General features: G+C 42.1%; 1 protein-coding gene across 1 annotated transcript in view; it reads right to left on the reverse strand.

The window, feature by feature from the left end:
- Positions 1 to 24,527, reverse strand: part of RYR3 (ryanodine receptor 3) — a 483,582-nt gene that overhangs the window by 291,197 nt on the left and 167,858 nt on the right. Inside the window, exon 3 of the mRNA XM_081831839.1 lies at positions 4,467 to 4,574. Within this exon, the coding sequence (XP_081687965.1) occupies positions 4,467 to 4,574 (108 nt within the window). The remainder of the gene's footprint in view (positions 1 to 4,466; positions 4,575 to 24,527) is intronic.

Raw genomic sequence — 24,527 nt, forward strand, 5'->3', positions numbered from 1 at the left:
GCCACACGTGTGCATTTCTCTCGCAGCTGTGTTGTGTGTAGTACGCCCCCTCTAAAGCCAGGGGCAAGTGAAAGGAGCCTGATGCTCCTTTGAGGGTTAGTAGTTGGGATTATCACATAAGTAATATGGGAAATTAAAGAGCTACCTCTCAGGGAGGTTAACTGTAAGAAAAGTTCCTGCGAAGTAATAACTTCCCAGGTCACGTTTCCCAATCAAGGTTAAAAGGCTGATTGTGCATTAGCATTCTAGACATTCTAGCAATGAAAGGGAAGCATGATCTCAGGTGTTCATGATGTTACATGTTCTTCCGTCTTATGGGCAATCATAGCATTAATGCATTTTATATGGTTTTTTTTTTTAAGTGGTAGACGTCTAACAATGATTAAGTCAAGTTTTAGAGAAAATCAGAGCCCTTATCAGAAGGAGTACAGCTGGTAATTGTGTTAATCAAGGCCTTTCATTTTTAGAAGCATTATGCCCATTCACGTCAAAACCCACTTGGAGTTCTGTGCACCTGGTCATATAGCAGGGACTTCTCCTTCCTGTGAGGTATTTGAATATGAAAGGAGGGAGTGGAGCAGAGATGAAGAGGAACCAGTATATATTTTCGGCACATGTAGAGATTTCTATCATTTAATTTCTACCCAACACCACGAGGTAGGTTGCATTTTGAAGATTTGGAAAGTAAGGTACAGAAAGGAAAAATAATTTGCCCCAGAAGTCCCCTGATGCATACAGCTTGGACTGAAAGCCCATCTGCCTGGCTCTAAAGATGGAGCTTTTCTCATGACCAACGCTGCTTGCTCTCTCTTCAAAGTCATTTCTAAGGGATGGTGGGATTGAGGGTTCCGAGGGGACGTGTTGACATCTCTTTTAGTGCCACGTCCTGACGAAAGCGGCTGGGTATTTCACATACTGTAGGTCCAATCAATCAAAAATGTGAAAATATTTTAATATTTGTAGTATGCAGGGGTTTTACTTCAAACTTCAGCCATTTAATTGGCCACAGTGCCAAACATCTATCTCTTGGTAATTTTCTCCAGAATAAAATCATATAGGATTTAATCAGAGTCAAATTGACCCAAAGATGAATTCAGCTAGGGTGGACTCTGGAGGGGCACCACACGTTCTTGGCCTCATTTTTTCTCCTTTTCAATGTAAAGCTTGGTCCCACAAGCTACTTGCTATAGTTAAGGACAGTTCAAGAACAAACTCTGTTGTTAAACAAAGCTGGACACCTTTGTTTCTGTTAGCAAGGGGAATTGCTGCAGAATTGTAAATCCTTGCAAAAAGACTTCTGTACACAGATCACGTGAATAAACCAACAACTGAAGTCATTTTTTAAACGTGTTCAGTTGCTGCAAAGCAGTGAACAGACACACCACATGAGGACCAATTTATGGCTAGAAAGAAAAATTACACTCTTCAAAACATCCCATTTGGTGGCAGTCATGATCATTAGTGAAAGTAATATCTATTTAAAAGCAGTAAATGCCTATTTCCAAACAGAATGGACTGGCATACAAAGGAAGCGTCATCCCACTCAAACATCCCCAGGCTTCCCAGAGTATCATTATGGTCTGTCATGTTAACTCACTTCCTTTTTTCCCCCCTCTTCTTCTTCCCTGCTGAATATTATTGTCTAAAATCAAATTAAATACTAATGGTAAATGTGCACAGAAATCACTTCAGGAAAGCAAAACAATCAGACTCAAGAGGTTATATAAAAATATTATTTCTCATAGTAAAGATCGGGAGCCCAGATGGAATTGTGAGAGTAGTCCAAGAGGGTTACAGTAGCTGAAGCTGCTAGCCAGGTGACTAGTTAATAGAACCACCAACAAATAACATCTTAATAATTTCAAAAGACTCCAGCTCTCCTTCCAAGTCCCTTCCTCCTAGCTCTAAGATCCCTAGTCAATGATGATGATGATGATGATGATACACATGTCAAGATGAGAATATTATCTTTGGTAAAATAGCACAAAAAGGCAACATGACACATGGGAAATTTGAGTCTGACCCAACATGATGATTACTGTTATCCAATGCATATTTAATAAAAATGTCACAGATCATTTATTTTGGACTCAAGTTTTCAAAGAGAATGAATCCCCCAATAAGATTTAATGTACTGGTTTTTAAATATGGCAAATTAAAGATGGCCCCTGAAATATATAATTATATTGAGTAAACTTTTCCTATAACATGGCTGGTATTTAAAGTAGGTCTTATTTTTATGTTCCAAACTATGTACTCACTCTTACAAGTTGGTCTTCACATTCTCTTTGGAAAATGCATTGCTATATATTCTTATTTAAGACAAACCAAGTTAAGCCTATTATTTAAGTGCATGGCAATTAAGAAGAGCAAGGATTACAACCAGAACTTCTGAATTTACTTTTTCATGTACAGAACTTCCTGAACCACTCAAGCTAAATGAAAACGAAGTCCTTTTAAATACACTTTTTGAGCAAAACAGGATAAGAGAATGCCCAAGAGGTAGTTCTTCAGTTAACATAGCTTCTCTCTACCTTCCCAATTTCTATCCTTGGGCCATAAGTAGGCAGAGTCTAGCTGCTCTTGCTTGAAACTGAAAGTGCTAATATTCCAAATCAACCAGCTCCCCCTCACCAAAGAGGTCTATAAATGATGAGTTGTTAGTTTTGGAAAAATAATGAAGAATTAAAAATAGATTTGTTCGACTGAGCTGAAGGGTATGTGCCTATGGAGGAAAGCATTGGTACTGAGGTTTACGTGAGGGGGAAGCAGACACAGACTTCAGTGAACAAAAACTCACCTGTGTTAATGCTCTACAGTACAGAACAAAGCTATTCTCAGGCAGCTGACAAAAGCATATTATTTTAAACCAAAAGAGCGAAGAATTACAAACACTGTTGTTAAGGACCCTAGAAAACTAATTAAACATTCTAATTTTATAGATGAGAACACTATGGACCCAGGAGATAATAAATCTTGAGTAAGATTACACTATGAGCTGGAAGATGACCTACATGTAAATACTGGTTCCCTTGAGTCCTTGGTCATCATCTCTTCTACCATAAATGAGACATTTCTTTATTATGTATGAGTTCATCTGAGTCAAGTGAGAATAAATTGTGCTAGGTATTACAAATTGTTCCTACCTACATGCAGTTTACTCCCCAGTATAGGATGCAAAAAATTAGACTTGCAATTATAGTACAGAATGAGGAGAACTATTTATTGACTGTTGCTCAAGCAAGGACACCTATCCCAGACTTGCAGGGTCAACAAAGGCTTCTCAGTAGATCTGGTATTTAAACTGGTTCCATGAAGGAGAAGTAGAGATTACACAGAGGAAGACAGAGAGGAGGAGGAAGCTGTTCTAAATGGAGGGAATAGCTGACACACATGAACAGAGGCAAAAGAGCACTGTCATATTTGAGGAAGTGAAAGGAATTCAGTATGGCTGAATACTGAGTGCCCTGGGGGGAAGCGGTGAGAGATAGGGCAGGAAAGCTGAGCAGGGTTCACAAATCCAGAAGGGTTTTATATCTAGTTAAGGAATTTGGAATTTTTCTCAAGGTAATAGGAAGACAAAGCATTTTAAAACAGGGAAGTATAATGATTAGATGTGCATTTTGGAAAGAACATTATAATAGCTGAACAAAAAAAATGGCGGCGGAGGTGGGTAAGTATAGAAGGAAACAAAGCAGTTAGTAAGCTACTGCTATAACCCAGAAGACAGAGGATAGTCATCTAGTGGGGTATCTAAGGGGGATCAAGAGAGATGTTTGGATTTGAGATATGCAGGCCACAGAATTAAAATACCTGATGATAAATAGATATAAGTAGATGTGGTCATTTGGGAAAGAAAGAGTCAAAATTATTCTAAAGTCTCTGGTTAAAGACTTTCTGACATGGGAGCTATGGAGCATAACCCCTCAGTTTAATACTTAGGACCATTCTACTAACAACAGAAACTCAAGACCACTCTACATTTTCTCATCATGAGTGAAATTGTGGAGTCCTGGGAGTCAAAGATTGAATTCTACTGGAAATCCTCACCAAACTGCTATAACATAGTTGTACTTCACTGGGGGCAGTCATAAATCTCTGATGAGAGTTTTCCAAGAGAAAAGAACTGCCTAACAGGCACCCTCCATCTCAATGCCCTCCTCACATTTCCTGGTGGATTATGGGTTAGGAAAGGGGAGTAGGTTCAATGTCCTATATCCTGCTTGTGCAGCATCAATGGTGATCTCTTCCGTTTTCTGGTGGAAGTTGATTAACCCAAAGGAAGCAGGTTTAGGGTTGCTCAGTAACAAGAATTAAACACAGAGAGAAAGATTTAGTATCTCTATATGGATCAGCTCAAGGATCCTAAGGTTTCCTGGTTTGAACCTGGAGGAATGAAATGAAGTATGCACTTTTGGGCTGTGGTGTGTCCCAATCCCCACCTAGGACGTAAATCAGATACTCACCCCTTCGCTGCCATTTTCACCTGTGTTGGCAAGCATTTCCTGTAGGGCTCTCACAGAGAGGGACTGTTCCAGCGCAAAATTGCAGACGCAGAGATCTGGAGGAACATACTGTGGAAATAAAACCAGAATGAGGATACCTACTCGTATCAGTTGGGGATAGATCACACAATAACAATCTCAGGGCAAAGAGCTTATGAATCAGTGATAGGTGGATGGATGAATAGGAATATACAAGGTAGATTTCTCTTATTCAAGTTAAGATGGGTTTCAAGTTGGATTCTAAAAGATGAGAAGAAGAAAATCCCTAAGTCTCAAGGAAACAGTGACCAAGATGTCAGGAGCAACTTGAGTGTGGCTGATAGTACATACAGGAGAAGAACACACATACAGCCTTGCTGAAGAAGGGAAAGGGAAAAAAAAAAGAAGAAGGGAAAGGAAAGATACACTGATCCACACCGATACCTGTGTAGGACCAAAGGAAGAAAGCCACTGGGGCCTCATCCACAATCATCTCTAAGAGGGCAATGGACAGATCACAATGTGGCTCTAGACAATAGTGACCATGATGGGCAATTTATTTACTTGTTAAGAAAACCTGGCTACTGCAGCATAAGAGAATTAAGAGCTGTACAAATATAGTTCTGAACAAAGAAATGTCCAGAACTATAAGAACCGATGACCCCAGCGACAATCACTCTAATTTATTATGTGCTCAGGTAATATAATATTCATGCTTCTTCTGGAACATTTCTCAACAACAGTTCAAGACAGCTTTTGCTGCATCCTGACTAGTAATAGCTAATGCTGAGTACTTTCTCTGTGCCAAGCACTGTTCTAAGTGCTTTGAATATATTAACTCACTTAATCCTCAAAACCACCCTGTAAGATAGGAATTATTAACATTCCAGTTTACAGCCAAGGAAACTAAGGCATAGAGAATTTAAGTCACCTGCCTAAGGTCATGGCTTCTATTTGGCTGAGTTGGATTCAAATCCAGGCAATCTGTCTCCAAAGTCTATCTACTTAACTCTACTCTGTTCTGATCACTGATGGAAATATTAAAGATATTTTTCACAACTAGAATATTTTCAATCAGCAAATATTTAAGTATTGTATTTATAGAAAACACAGTGCTTGGTAGTGAGAAAGATATGAAGACACACAACATCATTGCTCCACAGGAGCTTACAGCTAGTTTCATGATACGCCATTTTCCTTGGGAATATAGCTTATAATCAACTTACATACCAAGCCTTGGTTTCCTATAGGACACTGGAGAACATGGCCACTAGGAGAATAACAGGAATAAGGAATGAGGGCCAGAAGTCACCAACAGCTATGTTTAATACTCTGAGACAGGTAAAGTGGTTTCCGTGGAGCTCCAATTTAAAAGCCAAAGCAAGCCCACTGTGGTCATTTGGGAAAGAAAGAGTCAAAATTATTCTAAAGTCTCTGGTTAAAGACTTTCTGACATGGGAGCTATGGAGCACAACCCCTCAGTTTAATACTTAGGACCATTCTACTAACAACAGAAACTCAAGACCACTCCACATTTATGGGTTAGGAAAGGGGACCCCACTATTAAGGCACAGATAACCTCTGACTTCACCATTTTCATTTTTTAAAATAATGAAATGGATAATCTCTAAATTTCCTTTAATTTTGAAGTGTTTCATGCATCCCTTCCCGCCCCCCACCCCAACCTCAACGCCCTCAAATAAAATGATGTTCTACTTGCTGGGCGTACTATTTCCCCTTATTAAAAGTTTTCAGACCCCCAAGCCAAGATTGGGTAATCCTATCCCAAAGGCTAAAGGCCTCTGGGACACTCAAATTTTGAGGACTTTTCTACAAAGTATGTTTCTACTCAGGGTCACCACAGTCCAAAATCCTAAAAACCCAGTCTTCCTAGAATTCTGGCATAACACACAATTGCCTGGTTCTTTTTATGAAAATGACTACAGGAGAAACTGTAATCAGGAGACAACAGCTTTTATTTTATATATTTCTTGCTTTGTTTTCAAAGTCTGTTCTTGCTGTAGGTAATTAACTCATTTGTATGGCACGTGAGCGAGCAAACAGCTGTTAATGCAGGGAAGAGCCTCACATCCAGAAAGTTTCGAGAGCACATACAGCATCGTTATAAGTAGCATCCAGTATGATAAAACACTTCCTGAAAGGCCTTACACCATAAACATAGATCGTCTAACTACATTTCCCCAAATACGATGCCATCAGAGAAAATTTTAGAGATTCTTTCCCACTTTTTTTTTTTTTAAAGATTTTATTTATTTATTTGACAGAGGGAGAGACACAGCGAGAGAGGGAACACAAGCAGGGGCAGTGGGAGAGGGAGAAGCAGGCTTCCCGCTGAGCAGGGACCCCGATGTGGGGCTCGATCCCAGGACCCCAGGATCATGACCTGAGCTGAAGGCAGAAGCTTAATGACTGAGCCACCCAGGCGCCCCTCCTTCCCACCACTTCTTAGTCTACCTGGATCTCATGTCACCAGAAGAAGCAGCAAAAGAGCCAGGGTTTGTTTGTGTGTTTCTTTCTCTTTCACTTCACTAAAGCAGGTGATTTGGAGATTTTTCTATTCAGGAATGTCTGCAGTGATGGTTGGTACTTGGCTAATCAACTGAATGATTTCAACGTTCCTGCTCACTCTTATAAGAACCCTATGGAGTCCATTCTCCTGTAGACCTAAGCATTCATAGGCCCGAGTACTAGAGATCCTGCTCTGGCATGAGACTGTGTGATTCTAAGTCACTTTTCTTTCTTCCCTGGCTCTGGTTTACTTGGACAGGAGACAGGTGCACTCCCCCAACACCGCCATCATCCATCCTGATGGAGGGCCCCCAGTAACACAGACATGAGACATGCTCCAATCATATTTTTCTTTTCCCTCCAGATAGGATAAGTCCCAAGGCGGTCAAGACTTCATTACTGGGACAAATGGACACATGTAAATTGGGAGACAGTGGGCACGGGGAGAAAGCACCTCAAATCAGAGCACTGTACCTGCCCTGGTTTATGCAGTTTCCTTACAGTTTAATTTTTCTACCTCTAGAGTGTGGTCCTTGCCTGGAGCCTGCACTTGGGGATAAGGTCACACCAGTCAAAGAGCACAGAGAACAACATGGGGACAGTGGCAAGGGAGAAGACAGGGCAACAGGAGTATCTGGAGAAAAACAAAACGCAAGTAGTAACTGGTGACATAAATGGAGTGCAGAGCACAGAGCCAGCTGACCTGCTACACCAGCTGCCATCCTTAATTAAACTCCACACCACCCTGAGCTCCCACCTCCACATTCTTCAAGACTAAGCAAAGGCCACTCGTCCATCAAAGCTAATTTGTTTGCAGTGCGAGAGTCCCCCAGGAGGTGGGCTCATCATCTGTGGGCTCTGGGCCTGTGCCTCAGTCACTCTGTGGCACGTGTTTACCGATTCCCAGCACGGAAAGAAGGGCTCTGTTGACATCTGTTCTGAAACAGCTCTTCATCGCTCTCCCCAGCCCCGTCCGCTGCCTAGAGAAGCACTACATTCCCAAATGTCCTACAGAAAACCTTGAGATTCCGGGGCCCTGCCAAAGCCAGGAACCAGGCATTCATTTAGCTCCATGATGTGGAAAGCAGTAGAAGGGAAAGCCTGTGGTGGACTCTCTGTGGTCCGTAAATCTAGGTAACATCTTCCTCACTGCACCGGAAGTGTTTTTCCAAGGCTTACTAAAAGCAAGATGGTGGGAATCTGATACTCTTGCTGTCAAATTCACATAACATTCTTCTGCCTAGCACCTCACAATATGCACTCAGCACTGTGCTGGCTTGTACTAGCCAGGCTTTGGGGCAAAGGAAGAGGGAGTCAGTTACAAGGGGGTTGGGCTGTCCTCCCTCTACTCCACTGTGAACCACACTCTGTTCTGCCTATCTACTTCTCATGCAGTGCAGTGTGTTTCACTAGATTGTGGGTATCTTGAAAAATCTGTCATTCTACTTTTGGTATCCCCAGTATGAAGAACAGCAAGTGCTCAACTCCAGTCTTCTGTGTTCTAGAAGACTCTCTGAGAGTATGTGGCTGGTGGTGTCTGTGGATGCAGACAAATTGTACTGAGCACTCACCTGCCTGGCTGGGCCCTTTCCCCCAACTTGTTTATGATTCAAAAGGACCTGTCATGGGTCTCCTTCCAATTCTCCATTAATCTATCTGGTTCTCACATAGCCAGGCCTTAATGATACACTCTCTAAGTGTATCAATAGCTTTGAATTAAAAGCAATATTGGGCGGGGGTGTGCCTGGGTGGCTCAGTCATTGAGTGTCTGCCTTCGGATCGGGTCATGATCCCAGGGTCCTGGGATGGAGCCCTGCATCTCGCTCCCTGCTCGGTGGGAAGCCTGCTTCTCCCTCTCCCACTCCCCCTGCTTGTGTTCCCTCTCTCGCTGTGTCTCTGTCAAATATATAAATAAAATCTTAAAAAAAAAAAAAGCAATATAGAGTGTATTAGTTAAGTGTGAATACTCTAGCATAGGACTCCATAAGGTCCTCTATCTATTCGACTGCTTATTAGTAGAATGAGGATAAGCAGGTAACTTAGTCTCTCTGTGTCTCAGTTTCCATATTTGTAAAACAGAGATATAATAGTATCTATTTCTCAGCATAGGCAGTTTTTATGTTTAAGAAGTTAAAATAGGGTCTGGTACATAGAAACAAATGTCAGACATTATCCATCACAGAGCAGTGGAATCAGAACATCAATAACTCACTTATATGTTCATTTATAGACTAGTATCTTTGAGGTTCTTATTATGTGTAAGGATAAAACAAATTCCCCAACCTTCAAGGTTGTGTGGTCAAGTAGAGTGTCAGGGAAGCAAATGGACAATTTCCAAAGTATGCTTCAAAAGGCCCAGGGTGAGTAAGAAAGTGAGGAAGCACATAGAATCAAACTTGTCTGGGATGGAAGGCTAGGGAGGGGAGATGGAGGTGGGGGGGAGACAGAGAAGGAGAGGGAGAGGGGAAAGAGAGGGAAGAAAGCAAAGGCAGGTGAGAAACAACACTGAGGAAGAAGTAGGCATTAGACTGAGAGGGTCAGATTTTTCAAGATACCCACAATCTAGTGAAACAGACTGCACTCCAAGACCCCTTGTCAAGGAGTTTGGACTTTATCTTCAGAGCAATAGAACACCATTAAAGGAAGTTATGCAGGAATTAGTCTAATCAAATTTGCATCTTTGAAAAATCATTGCAGGTCCAGTCTGAAGGCTAGACCAAGGCAGAGAAACAAATTAGGGAGTTGTTGCCATATGCTGGTTATTAGGTGACAATAGCATGAATTAAAGTAATGGTGCTGGATGTGGCGATAAGGGAATTAATCTCAAATATCTTGAGAAGATAGGAGAGGTAAGACCTGGCAATTAATTGAATGTAGGAAATGGAGAAGATGACCAGTGTTCCTACAGGATGGAAAAGAGTGCAAAAAAACGGGTACAGTAAGAATAAGCCACACCAAATATCAAAAGGACCACAGAGATGGTAATTACACTTGGTAAATTGTCCACTGGAACCTCCCATTTCGGCCACAGAATGATGACAAGAGAGCGGAGGTCTCTGTGACTGTGTATGGGTATCCCCACAGATGTCAGCAGAGGTAGGCTCATCTGGGAAAAGAGTGGGAATCTGAGAGGATGATGCATATTCTGCATAATAAGAGAATTCCTGGAGACCCAGCCTCCACAGTCAGCCCAATTAACCTCACTTTCCTTTCCCACATCCATTAAGTAGTCAGGCAGTATTTGGAGTACCACATTCACATTCAGTACTGCACTAGCTATTGCAGGGAACAAAAGAAAAGGCATGGTTTCTGTCCTTTAAGAAATTTTTAACCTATGTGAAGAGACATCTACTGTACATGAAACTTTATAAAACAATGCAAAAGAGAATATTCAATGCTAAATTGAGGGGTAGGAGTTCTATGTCCTGCAGGAAACAGAGCCCTCTCAGCAATGTTGTGATTAGGAAAGCACAGCCCAGGCTGGAGGCTGGCCTCAAGATGGTTTATGTGAACAAGAAGTTCCTGGCACATAAAAAGAACTCAGAGTTTTGTTTAATGAATGAACAAGATGGGGGAGTTATTCTTTCCATTTTTTGGTGTCTTCTTCCCTTCTGTTTAAAATTCCATTAGTTGAAGCAGCATTTTTAAGTTAGGAGCTTCACAGAACCTCTGTCCTTACTTTCCTTTGCTTTTTCACCCAACTCCCCAAAGAAAAAGGTTCAAGCACTTGCAAATGTCATGAGTCAATAAAGGGAGTAAGCAAAGGAAGGAGAAAGTAGAGAACAACTCCTGCTTACTAATTTCTCCACCTATACCTCCCACTCCAGTCCCAGGACTGAGCAGTCAGATGCATACATGTGATTGACATTGTATTATACTTATGTGCTGATGGGTTTATATGGACTCAGCCCTACTGCAGGGGGTAGGCTGCAGAGTCTAACCTGCAAGGTGAGGTCATTTCTAATGTGGGTCATCTGGGGAGAAGCAGTGACTGTGAGAACAGAGGCCAGAACTAAGTAGGCAGAGCTGAGGTAGCTGGGAAAAGGTAACCTCACATTCTTTGATCTACACTATGAAGAGTAAGCGTAGCCAGTGGGATATTCTTAGATGTTACAGAAGCATCCAACCAATGACAGGTCTGAAAGTAGGAAGTAAGGGACTTGGGCAGATCATTCTTTCCTCTAGGCTTCCACATAAATGGGGACAGGAAGTGTGAGCATGTTAACTGCATAAGAATCAGAAACTTTAAGCTAGAATGTTGAATACGTTTGACCTTCCGTTTTAATTTTTCTTGTGTTATTCCTTAGTGTTTAACAAAAATTTTTTTTGAGGTTTTGGCCTGTTTTGGTTGGATCACATAAATTGAGGAAAGAATTTTGGTCTATAAGTGAGCCAAAACATTAAAGCAAGGTGCCTTGGTATGGCCAATGGGACAGTAATGGGGTTATTAAACAGGAGAACCACAAGACAGAAGCAAAACTTGGGGCAAAGCCAAGGTCCTTGACAAGCCAGCTCTTACCAATAGGACATCTCTATTCAGAAGCCTTGAACCTTCTGAATTTTATTAATGAGGACAGTATCCCAATTGCCCCCTTCATGCTCTACTCGTGCTGCTTGAGATAGCCTAGTCCATGAATAAACATGGCTGGTGTTTAATCTCATGGCTCCAGATTTCGAACTGTGTATACAGAGTCTATTTCTCCAGAAGCACTACGTGTGCCAGTAACAGGCAAAGATGGACTCAATCCCCAGTGGCCTGGCTTCCATATGCATTGTGTTTGTTCCATTTCACCATACCACCTCAAAAAAGACTGATAACCATCACCCTATGATGGCTTGATGCAGTCCTAACTCAAAGACCATGGATTAGAAGGCTTCCCAAGATTCCTGGCACAGAAATCTAATCTCTCCTCCAGAAGATATTTCAGTCGGGTACAGGCTGGCATTTGGAGAAGACTAATTCTCCATGGGATAGCATTAGGATGGCCAGAGATGGCATGTGTAACTTGAATTTCAGGAGCTTTAAGCACTTGACAGACATTATCTCATTCACCTACATAAGCAGACATGAGCTCATTTGTGGACTTCCTCTCTTATCCAAAATACATAATTATTTGTATTGTGTTTATGCTTAAAAGGCAGAACCAGTCATTAACCAAACTAACACCCACATCTTGTCCCAACCAGGTTTTATTTAAATATTCATGCAGCTAAGTACTTTTTAAACCTACCTTTGTCACCTTTAAGTTTTTGATAGATTATAATAAAGAAAGTTAATATAGTGAATGTTTAAATCTGAAGATGTTGCCTAGTTTCTGGATTTCTGTAAAAATTGAGGGTGGTTCTACAACTGTTTTTGAGGCAACTCAACTGAGATACAAAGGAATTGGGTAAAACTTACACAGGCCAAGAATAGAACCCATATATACATTCTAAATGTATCTATTTACTTATCTCTATCATTTTACCAGGTATTATGTTGAATTCTTTACAAATATTCTCTCATTTCACTCTAACCTCAACCCTTAGGGAAGAGATATTACAGCCATTTCACAGATGAGAAAACAAACTCAGAAAGACTGAAAAAATTTCCCCTTAATCACATGCTGGAAATGGCACTTAAATCTTGAATTTCAAACTCCACTCTTTCTGATTGATCCTGTGTCAGTACTCCTGAAGAGAAGGCCCCATCCCCACACCAAGCTTGCAGAATTCTAACTACTAGGCTGCCTCCTCTCAAGACTTATACTTTAATAAGAAGTGAAGGGTTTCATATTAGATTCTTGACTCTCTCAGAGAGAGTTCTCTATTTTGGAAGAGCCACTGGGAATGCAAAGGCTACATCTGCAGTTAGTGAGACAACCAGAGATCAAGAGCTTTACAAAACTGAGGTTTCTGGCAGGCAAGATCATATGCAGTTCTAAGAGACTGACTTACCACTAAGTGCTCTCTTCCAAAAGGCAATTTAACTCTGGGTATGATGGGACAGGTTTCCACCAAGGATATACATGTGTAGATTTTAAACATGTACATATCCAGACTGTAAACATTTTTCAGGGAAAAGGCTTTGCCTGTCTGTATTAAGAGCTGTTTTCATGAAGCAAGGTTAAAAATGTATAAAAACTTGATTTTTTATGCTTTAGTATTTTGTTCTGATAAAGGCTAGAGGGTCTTTCTGAAAATATATACAGACACTATTGAAAACAGTTGAGTTCCAATTTTTGCTTGCATTTTTGCCAACAAAAGCCATTATATAGAAGTGGTGAGGTACACACATATTTTAAATTTTTATTTATTGAAGTTATCTCTATACCCAACATGGGGCTCAAACTCACAACCCTGAGATCAAGAGTCACAGCCTCTTCCGACTGAGCCAGCCAGGCGCCCCTCACAAAATTTAAACATACAGCTGGAAAACATTCTTTTGGGGAAGAAAAGGAGGAAGAGGTAATTATCTTTGAAAAGAAGGAAGTGAGGAAGTCCCCTTCTGATTGATGCCTGAGGAGTCAATTACAGGAACGTGATACTCTCAGCATCCAGCAGTCTGTAGGTGCTTGCAAGTGATTGGGGAGAGGGAGAGAGAGAGAATCTCAAGCAGGCTCCATACCCAGCGTGGAGCTCAATCTCAAGACCCTGAGATGATGACCTGAACCGAAATCAAGAGCTGGACGCTTAACTGACTGAGCCACCCAGGCGCCCCTAGGTGCATCTTCATTGCAGGGATGAGGGAGTTGCTCTGGAAAAAACTGATAACTGTTGAAAATCCCTGCAGCAACGCAAAGAGGCTTACTAAGCAGAAGCACTCACAGCCACAAGCAAGTGATGGCAGCATCTGATGCCATGCTGGCCTGAGGTTTACTCCAAGACAAGAGCGAGGAAAGGCATGGAATAAGTTGATCACATTCAAGGAAAAGGGAGAAGGCTATCAAGTTATCAAAAGGTGTTGATATTAAAAAAAAATAAAAACTACTATGAATCTGAATATTTACTTAAGAAGAACACTTGCTGAAACTTTTTTTTAAAGATTTTAGAGAGAGAGAGAGAGAGCATGCATGAGCAGGGGAGGGGCACAGAGAGAGGGAGACAAGCAGACTCTTGCTGAGCGCAGAGCCCCGTCAGTCATGTTGACTAGATCATGACCTGAGCCAAAACCAAGAGTCAGATTCTCAGCTGGCTGAGCCACCCAGGCATCCCGATGAAACATTTTCTATGCAAGGGAGGTGCCACTGCCACCTAGAAGTAGGAAATCTAAATTGCAGGACAAATATCCTTTGACAAAAGTCTTGCTGTCTTGCTGAGAAATGCCAACCAAAAGTGAGGAAGAACTAGAAACACCCACAGTCACTGCTTCTCTGCCCCATCTGTGAAATGCCCAGATACTGGATGTTTAACTGACACGGACCAGCAGACCCATCACAGTCTAGCTTCTCCTGGGGGAAAGTTTATTAGTTCAAGTGAGAGCAACACCTGCAACATCAGTTATCCTTTTGACGATCCTCAGAGATTTCTCACAAGAGCTACCAAAAATAAGCTCGTTCTGTTAGAATGGAGAAATACAGTGGGCCCAAGAATCTCCTAGGTAAGACTGCTAACACCTCAGATTTCTGGGACCCTACTCCAGGTGGGTACTTTAAAAGAATATCCCAGGTGACTGAAGGAGGTCTCTGACCCCAATTTGAGAGACCCTGCAGAGCAAGTGGACCCAACAAGTGAATTCAGGATCCCGGAGAGCAGCTGATTCTCACTCTAGATCCTTCCTTAAAGAGTTCAATTCATCAAAATATAAAATTTTCTTTCAAATGAATAACCCAATAATTTGAAATCCACATGACCGTTGTTTTTATCATCTTGCCTGAAATGGCCCCAACCAAAAGTAACATCTAGGTGTCCTGGACACCTAGTTTTCTGCCAAGCCTCAGTGTTTCTGGCATAGTTAGGAAGAATGTTACCAAGGGCTTGGCGAAAATTAGTGCTGTGAAGCTGGTGTTCTTTAAAATAAGGAAGAAGGGGCAGCCAAAGAATCAGAGACAAAACGTTGGGCAGCTGGCTGGTAAAACAGCCTGCTGGGAGAAAGCGGAAGTGACAGGCTGGATGGCTGGCTTAGTTCTTGACTGAGCCAAGTTTCCACCCCCTGCCCAGCATGGTCAGCATGTTAAGTACGAAAGGTGCCAAAAGGCGAAAACTTGGAACACTTGCATCTGGAAAAAACAAGCTGAGTGGCGGAGCAGCAGAACGTACCTACTGCTCATGGATAGAGATAACCAAAACAATGACTATGTGGTCCTTAAAAAAGATGGCCATAAATAAAAGCCTAGCTTAACGAGGGGCACAGGTAATACACCAAGCTCTGCGGATAAATAACAAGATCCTAACATCAACTGTTATTTTGAAGAGCTTGTGTATCAGAAAAAGCGTAGAGTTCTAGGAAAGAAGCCAGGCAGCATGTCAGCGAGGAGATGGACCCAGCATGCACGTCGCAGGTTCCATGACGAAGTTAGGGGCATGAACACCAGCTAGAAGAGCACAGGGTACAGGATGACGGAGTTAGAATGAGGCGTGATGTGCAGAAATACCAAGGGATGAAGTGAAAGCTTAGGGGGGTGGGCTGGTAGGAAAGTCTAGTCTCAACCTAATGTTTATGTGTTAGTCTCCAGCTTGATTGACTTGAGTGTTGGTGGAAGAACATGGACCAGCATTGTACTGCCCACATGTTTTCTCCTCCCTTTTGAATGATGATATGGTTGTTAAAGAATTTGGAAACCCTGGTGAGGCTGCTCTCTTGTCACCAAGGCAGAGGCACTCAGCAGCTGCAGGACAGAATTTGTCTCTTGGCCATTTCATTACACAACAGGAAGGGGATGAGTGAGGAAAGCATTGTGGGGCACCAAAAACGTCAGGCTGGAACTGAAGGCTGACAGAGAGAACACAGACATTGGGTGCTCAAAGGCAGTGCTGTTCCCTATGGTGCACTTGTCATCAGCATCACTAATCTCTTGAGGGGAAAAGCTCCTGCCTGGACTGCAACACCAGCTCCACGAGGCTCGTGGACTCAGGATCTCAGGTCGGCACACAGCTCGTGGTGATGAAGGGCAAGGGCAACAGCTTGGCTTCCAAATGGTTTGAATTTTTTTTTCCCCAATGTCTCATTCCCACTCTCAAATGGCATCCAGATTCCAATGTGGAAATGCAGTTTTTATTTTTGCCCACTCCATGAAGTTTTTGCTTTGACAGAAATAAGCGTATCACTATAAACTAAGTTCTGGATTAAAAAGTATTTTGGCAGGAGTATACGGACAGATGTTCATAAAATTTGCAGTTATAAAAAAGCCTTTGTGATGATAAATAAGTCATAAATATTCTTCGCCAATATGGAAAAAATACTTTTATACCCGTATAGAGAACTAGACCCTATCCATTCTAACTGCCTCATAGCATCTGAGCCAAACTACTACCACTAGATGCTTACATTTACAAAGATCATGCAAGGATTAATACTATGCAACCCCACTTGCAAGGGGCATGTAATGCTCATCACAGATATTTTAAAACATGTACACACAGTAAGAGTCAGCACTGTCCGTCAGTAGCTGCAGGAGTTAAAGACATCCACTTATAATAAGCACTGCTTGAAAAACAAAATAAAAAATAAACTATTGGAACTAGACCAAAATAAAAAGCTCTTACACAGCAAAGAAACAACAGAACAGACAGGCAACCTGCTGAAGGGGAGAATATATTTGCAAATGATATATCCAATAAGGGGTTAATATCCAAAATATATAAAGAGAGTCTACAATTAAACACCAAAAAAACCTAAATAATATGACTAAAATATGGGCAGAAAACATGAATAGAAATTCTTCCAAAGACGACCTACAGATGGCCAGAAGACACGTGAAACGATGTTCCACAGCACTCATCATCAGGGAAATCCAAATCAAAAACCACAATGAGATATCACCTTACCCTTGTCAGAACAGCTAGAATCAAAAAGATGAATAACAAGTGTTGGTGAGGATGTGGATAACAAGGAATCCTCGTGCCCTGTTGGTGGGGGTATAAATTGGTGCCACTACTGTTGAAAATAGTATGGAGGCTCCTCAAAAGATTAAAAACAGAACTACCATATGATTCAGCAATTTCACTACTGGGTATTTACCCAAAGAAAACAAAAACACTAATTCGGAAAGATATATGTGCCCCTATGTTTATTGCAGCTTATTTACGATAGTCAAGACATGGAAGCAACCTAAGTGTCCATCCACAGATGAATGGATAAAGAAGATGTAATACACACATACACACACCCTATTACTTACCCATAAAAAAGAATGAGACCTTGCCATTTGCAACAACGTGGATGGACCTAGGGACTATTACACTAAGTGAAATAAGGCAGAAAAAGACAAAAGCTGTATGATTTCACTTACATGTCAAATCTAAAAACAAATAAACAGACAACTAAACAGACCCAGAAGTACCGAGAACGAACTGATGGTTGCCAGAGGGAAGGGGGGGTCAAAGGATGGGCAAAAAGGGGAGTGGGAGATACAGCTGTCTAGTTATGGAATAAATCACAGGGATAAAAATAAAATAAGCACTGCTTCACTGGAGTGGTAGTCGAGAGACCTATAACCTCCTTCTTCAATAGATCTTCTTTAATAATGTCTTTCTACCAAAAAATATTCTAAGTATGGAATTAGACAATCATCTGTGAAGATCGGTTGGATCCCATTCTCTCCAAAGCTTCCTTCATTGAAGTCACTGATCCCTTTCACCCAGGGCATAAACTAGCTTTGATCAACACAAAGAAACAATTAGGAGACTTAGTCTCTTCCTACTTGAACCCAGCACATCACTCACCATCTAGTGAAGCTGGCCAGGAAATACACATCAAATACTTACTCTGCCCAACTACCCAAGTTGCCATGACTGGGCCCATCACTTGAGCTCCCTTCCTCTCAGCTCTGCAGAGTAACTAACCAGGGTTACTCAAGTTCACCATCAACAATGAGGCCAGGGAATAGATGTTGCAGGATAGATCATGGTGTTTCCTTTCCCCTCCCCTCCCGGATAACCAGGAGTTACCTCCAATAAATAATGATTTTTTAGAGGGGGGAGGGGCAGAGGTAAAGGGAGAGAGAGAATCTTAAGAAGGTTCCATGTCCAGTGTGGAACCGGATGTGGGACTCAATCTCACAACCCTGAGCTCATGACCTGAGCCAAAATCAAGAGTTGGACGCTTAACTGACTGAGCCACCCAGGTGCCCCCCTCTACTGCATAATGGTTAAGTTAACTTGGCGCCATGGGAGAGAATGAACACATTGATGGAAACTGATGGAGCAATGACACACCTCAAAAAGCAAAGTCCTTGCTCATGGTGACCTAAGCAAAGCCTGTCAAGACCCTATAGAGATAAATGCTTCAAATTACCCAGTTGCTCTCCAGGGGCATTTGTCCTTATGTTCTCAGTGAATAAGACAGAGATGAAAGGCATGTCTGGCATCCTATTCAACTTGTACATTTTGGGAAAGAAGCAAGTTCATTCATTACTATAGCAATTGGGAACTTTCCATGGCAGGCTGTAGGTAAGTTTAAACGTGAAGCTAATCAAGTCAAGGGCATAGCTTTGCTTCATTTTGTGAGGACATCTACACCCCCAAGCTGGCTAGCAACTTTATCATTACTTAGTCAAACAAGGAAACAGGTGTCAAAGGCTGATGACTGCAAATTCAGCCCTGCAGCAATTTCTGAAAATGTGGTGTGAGGACCACTTGCATAAGAATCATACAGAAGTTAAAAGAAAAATTTTTGGCTCCACCCAAGACAAAGTTGGGGACGGAAGAACATGCTCACTCAAGTTTGAGAAACACTGCCCTTATGGGGGAGCTCTGTGCCAAAACCCCTACATGCTGAACAGGCTTATCATTCTTTTTTAAGATTTTATTTATTTATTTGAGAGAGAGAGAGAGAGCATGCACAACAGCAGGGGGAGGGGTAGGAGAGGGAGAAGAAGACTCTCCACCAAGCAGGGAGCCCAATGCGGGGCTCAATCCCAGGACCCTGGGGATCATGCCCTGAGTCGAAGGCAGATGCTTAACTGACTGAGTCACCCAGGTGCCCCAGGCTTATCATCTTTAAAGATAAAACATTCTTGATATAACTTACTTGGGAAACCAGGTAGTGAGCAAAAGCATAGCGCTTCTTAAAAAAAAGAAGAAGAAGAAGGTAGCGGGAGGGGAAGAATGAAGCGGGGCAAATTGGAGGGGTAGACGAACCATGAGAGACAATGGACTCTGAAAAACAAACTGAGGGTTCTAGAGGGGAGGGGGGTGGGAGGATGGGTTAGCCTGGTGGTGGGTATTGAGGAGGGCACATTCTGCATGGAGCACTGGGTGTTATGCACAAACAATGAATCATGGAACACTTCATCTAAAACCAATGATGTAATGTATGGGGATTAACATAAGAATAAAAATAAATAAATAAATAAATAAAAAAAAGCATAGCGCTTCTTTTTCAACTTGAATGGTGATCAGAGGAGGCTGTAGAAACTTTCTCATGAACATCCAAAAGTTCTCTTTCTTGGCTGTATTTTTCACCAAAAGTACTCTCTAGCTGTTTACTAGAGACTCTGCTGATGAGAACACTATGGCTTCTTTGTTGACACAGTCTCCGAATTTGCATTAATTTCTAAAAACTCTCCTCCTCTTTAGGTAAAAGAAGTGACATTGTCTGAACCCAGATTCCACAGCCTATCAGGGTAACAGTTCAAATTTCAAGTCTCAAGGGACTGCTTCGGGGATGGAAGAGGTGGGCTGGAGATCAATTATTCCACCCTCTGTGCTCTGAGGTGGCAGTGTACCTGAACCACCCCAAAGAGTTTACAGTCTGTTCTGTTCAGAAGCAGAAATATCTTGGGATGTAGAGCGAAGTGCTCAAGTGGGCTTGAGGCAAAACTCCCTGATGAAAGTGCTCCAATAAGAAATGGATCATTAGGTCAAGGGGTTTTTAATTTTGTCAACCACTCTATAGCTAAGAAAACAACTGTTTGAGAGACACTTACAGATAGCTCTCTTGCACCAGCTGTTTGCATCTTCTAAAGGCTTTGGATAAGGCTCAGTTGAGTTTAAGTGAGAGGAAAATTATTTGAAAATGTCCTAATAGAGAAAGCAGCTCAATTCTGGAATGACTGCGTTAAGAACACTTTGTAATCATTCCCTGAAATACAATGTGGATGAACAAAAACAAATTAATTCTCCAATGTGTTGGAATTATCTAAAATCACCTATTTACTGCATGTCAGCAAATGAAGAACAAAAAAATATTGTTTGCAAAAGATTCATAAAATTTTTCAGGTCATGTAGTTTGTTCAGGTCACTATTAGAAAGAATGAAGCTTTAGGGTTGCCTGGGTGGCTCAGTCGGTTAAGCCACAGACTCTTGGTTTCAGCTCAGGTCATCATCTAATGGGTCATGAGACTGAGCCCTGTGTTGGGCTCTGGGCTCACTGGGAGTCTGCTTGAAGGTTCTGTCCCTCTGCCCCTCCGGCCCCTCCCATCACTTATGCAAGCACTCTCTCTCTCTCTCAAATAAATAAATCTTTAAAAAAAGAATGAAATTTTGAAGAATAAAACTATTGAATGAACTACTGAAAAGAAGAAGTTGTCAACTTAAATGTCTGGAAATCTTAATTTCGAAAACAATTTTAAACATCTCCTTTACAAAACTCTCCTCACAGGAGAGTCACAATCAGACCTGAGGGGTTATCTTGTGGAACATTTTACAGCAAGCTGGAAGGAGAACTTTCTCAAATCACTATCCAGTGTTCTTTAGAAATGGTTTGATCTGTGAATTATGAATATGCACATAACTTCAACGGGTTACACAGAAGGTCATATCATGACTTAAGTTTATCCCCAGATTTTAAAATACCCATGAGGAATACAAATGATACATACAACATGGCTTGCGTTCTTAAGATTCAAGTTCCAACACAAACGCAACACATGTTTCTTCCACGTAAAAGCAACAAATGAAAAAGGTAATCACAGGGGGAAAAAAGGCAAGTCTTCGTGATATAATTAGTAAGTTCAGGAGTTGATGGAGGAAGAAAAAACACTGCTCATAGAGACCAAAATAGCAGCTCTTAGGTCTGAAGAGCAAAGTACTAAGTACTTGCAGAGGAGCCCGGGTATGAATAATACCTACTCATAATTCACCTGGGGCCATTTGCCTGCTGTGAACAAGTAAATGACAAATGAACAGCAGAGCTATGGTGCCACTTTACACACTGAATAAATTCTTTGTGAAGATTCCCACCACTAAGGTACAGACTGTCTTTAAATAAAAAGAGGGGACTGGTATTGCCTCAAGCAGACACGTTATCGCAACAGTATTAATAACTCAAGTAGGAAGGCGAACAATATAGATGAGAAAGATCTCGGGGTTAAAAGATTGGATTTTTCTTTTTTAAAACAACTAGGTCCTCAGATCCAACAAATGGTAAGTGCATTGAAAAACCTGACACATGAAGAACACCTGGCTGGCTCAGTCGGTTAAGCATCTGCCTTTGGCTCAGGTTTTGATCTCGGCGTCCTGGGATCAAGCCCCCTATCAGGCTCCTAGGGAGCCTGCTTCTTCCTCTCCCTCTGCCCCTCTGCCCAGCCCCCCCAACTCGTGCTCTCTTTCTCTCTCAAATAAAACCTTAAAAAAAAAAAAAACCCGACATGTGTTAAACTTGACTTTTATGCTATTTCTTTGGATAGCTGTTTCCCTTCTCATCTCTTGACAGTCAGAAATAGCAGAGCATGAGGCTCAGTGTGGATGCAGAAATAAGAATAAAACTTCCTGAAAGAAAGTAATTGAGCTAATTGAGAAGAACCAGAGCCATGTTTTTCAGAATCCGAGCACAGTTAGAATTGTACTCCACATGTGGACCAATATGAAATGAAACGTCTTTTTCCTCCCCGCACAAAGCAGTACTAGTGCCTGGCCCAGTGTGAACAATAACCTGATGCAGGGTAGCTGCTCAGTGCAGAGAGCCTACCCTCGTCCCCCCAGGACCACACCAGAGGGCCAGCTCACCAGGCCAGCACGACTGTACAGAGTACTCCCAGCCATTCTATTCACTTGTACATGTTGGACAGTAAGACTCGGACATGCAAACAGAAACTCCAGCAGATAAAAGAAAAAGAATGTCTTGTCTAACAGAATGACTGTCGAGCCTCCATTTCCTCATGCCACAGCATGGCCGCCATCCTCCAGAAGACTAAGGCTAAGCCCACAAAGGCTATTACCTTCGTTTTCTTGGATGACTGCCACTGTGTAAATTCTCTGCGGCATTATCTTTCCTCTTCTGTGTGGTCATTTCCTTAATGCTCTCCCCCTCCAGTCTCCTCACTTAGCCCCTTTTCCCTTCCAGAACACCTGCTCCATGATCAACATGCTCCATCATCCACCCTCTGCCTTCTTCCTGAACACCAGCTGAACAGATGAAACCCAGCTCCTCCTAAAGGACCCCGCTTCCCTTGGGGACCTCCCAATGACAGGATGCTCATTCTCTCCTACCTCATGTGACTGAAGGTTAGGAGGTGGGTTCTGTGTCCTTCTCCCACCAGGACTACTTCCAGATCATTACTCTTCCACAAGTTAACTCCTCTTCTTTAAGCTTCCTACTTCTGGTAACCTCGTTCCCCACTCCCTCCCTCACTGCTCTTTGTGTATTTCCTGGACCTGCGCTTCACTGAAAAAGCTCTGGCTCCTTCTTATTCTGCCTACTGGTGATTTGAACATTCACAGTGTTATTTGTTCAATTGTGTCCTCCCAAAATATATGAAGACCTGACCCCTGGCACCTGTGAATATGACCATATTTAGAAATAAGGTCCTTGAAGATGTAATCAAATTAAGGTGAGGTCAGTGGGGTGACTGATCCAATCCAATATGACTGATGTCCTTATAATAAGAGGAAAACACCATGTGAGGACAGACCCACACAGAGAGAAAAGGGCCATGTGAAGATGAAGGCAGACACTGGGGTTATACAGAACACGTGGGGCTACCAGAAACTGGAATGGGCAAGGAGGGATCCTCCCACAGAGGTTTCGGTTGGGAGCAGGTCTCTGCCAAAACCTTGATTTCAGATTCTAGCTTCCAGAACTACAAAGGAGTAAGTCCTGTTATTTTAAGCCACCTAATGCGTGATAATTTGCTATGCAGCCATAGGAAACTAATGTATTATATGAATAATCCATCACATATGGCCTTTCAGTTACTCTGCTTCCTCCTTACCAATGATCTTCTATTCTCCAGTTCAGCCACCTTCTCTCATACACTGGAACCATGTTTTCAAACAAACCACTCCACTCTGAAACCTCCAACACAGCCCACTGTCTCACCAGCCACTCACCTTCCAGCTTACTTGCTTACGTACTCAACTGCTCTCATCACTGTTTTTATCCCTTATTTCTTTTTGCTACCACTCAGCTTAAATTCCAAGATTTCATTGGCCAGACTCCCAGACTCTCTTGCCCCTTTATCACTGATCACAGTCACCTGCAACACTTTGACCCTGGCTGAATTAACTATCCACTGTCTTCATGCCTGTGCTGGGACTGCTAGCGACTGCTGATGAGGACACAGTCAGAAAATGGACAGCACTAAAAATTAATGCTCATCAACCTCAACTGTCCCTCAATGCTGGGCCCACCCACTGCTCAGCAATCCTACACTCTTCTCTCTCCAAATGGACAGAACCTACCCATCTACTTTCATCCTTGCCTTCCTTCTTCCTGTTCAATGGCACAGAAGTTCCTCCTTTACTTGAAAGTCAGTTCCTCCTCTGTTCTCATCACCAGTCCTTTTCATTATACTAGCGATTTTCAAACTCAGCCATCCCTTCCCTCTCCTGCATCTTCTCCTGCTCCTTCTCCACGTGCACCTTCCCATGAGCACATACACACGCTTAAGTCTTTCCCATTACAAAAATCCCTCCATCCTCCAACCCTCTCCAGCCATTGCGCTCTCTCTTTTAGAGATAATCTGCACAAGTTGCCTTTGTTTTTTCCTTCTTACTTCTTACTCTTCACTTCCTCTAAATTGGCTTCTGAAAAAAATAAATTGGCCTGTACCTTCATCACCCCCATTGAAAGAACTCTCACCAAGACTGCTGCTGGCCTCCATGTCACTAAATCTAATGGACACGTTCCATCCTTAAATTACTTGACTTCCAAGTGGCATTCTACCCTATGCCCCTTTCTAGACACTCTGCCTTTGCTTTCTGTGGCTTCTATGACACTGCACATGACTGTTTTTCCCCTGAGCTCTCAGGATGCTCCTTCTCATTCTCTGTGATGTTACTCTTCATCTCTTTTTTAAATATTGACATTTTCCAGGCCTTCTCGTTTCTTTATCTCTTATGAACATATAATGTATTATTTGTTTCAGGGGTATGGATCTGTGATTTATCAATCTTATACAATTCACAGCGCTCACCATAGCACATACCCTCCCC

This window comes from Leptonychotes weddellii, chromosome 9 (assembly GCF_054177405.1).
Source record: "Leptonychotes weddellii isolate Sample4059 chromosome 9, ASM5417740v2, whole genome shotgun sequence".
In the NCBI taxonomy this organism is placed as follows: Eukaryota; Metazoa; Chordata; class Mammalia; order Carnivora; family Phocidae; genus Leptonychotes; species Leptonychotes weddellii.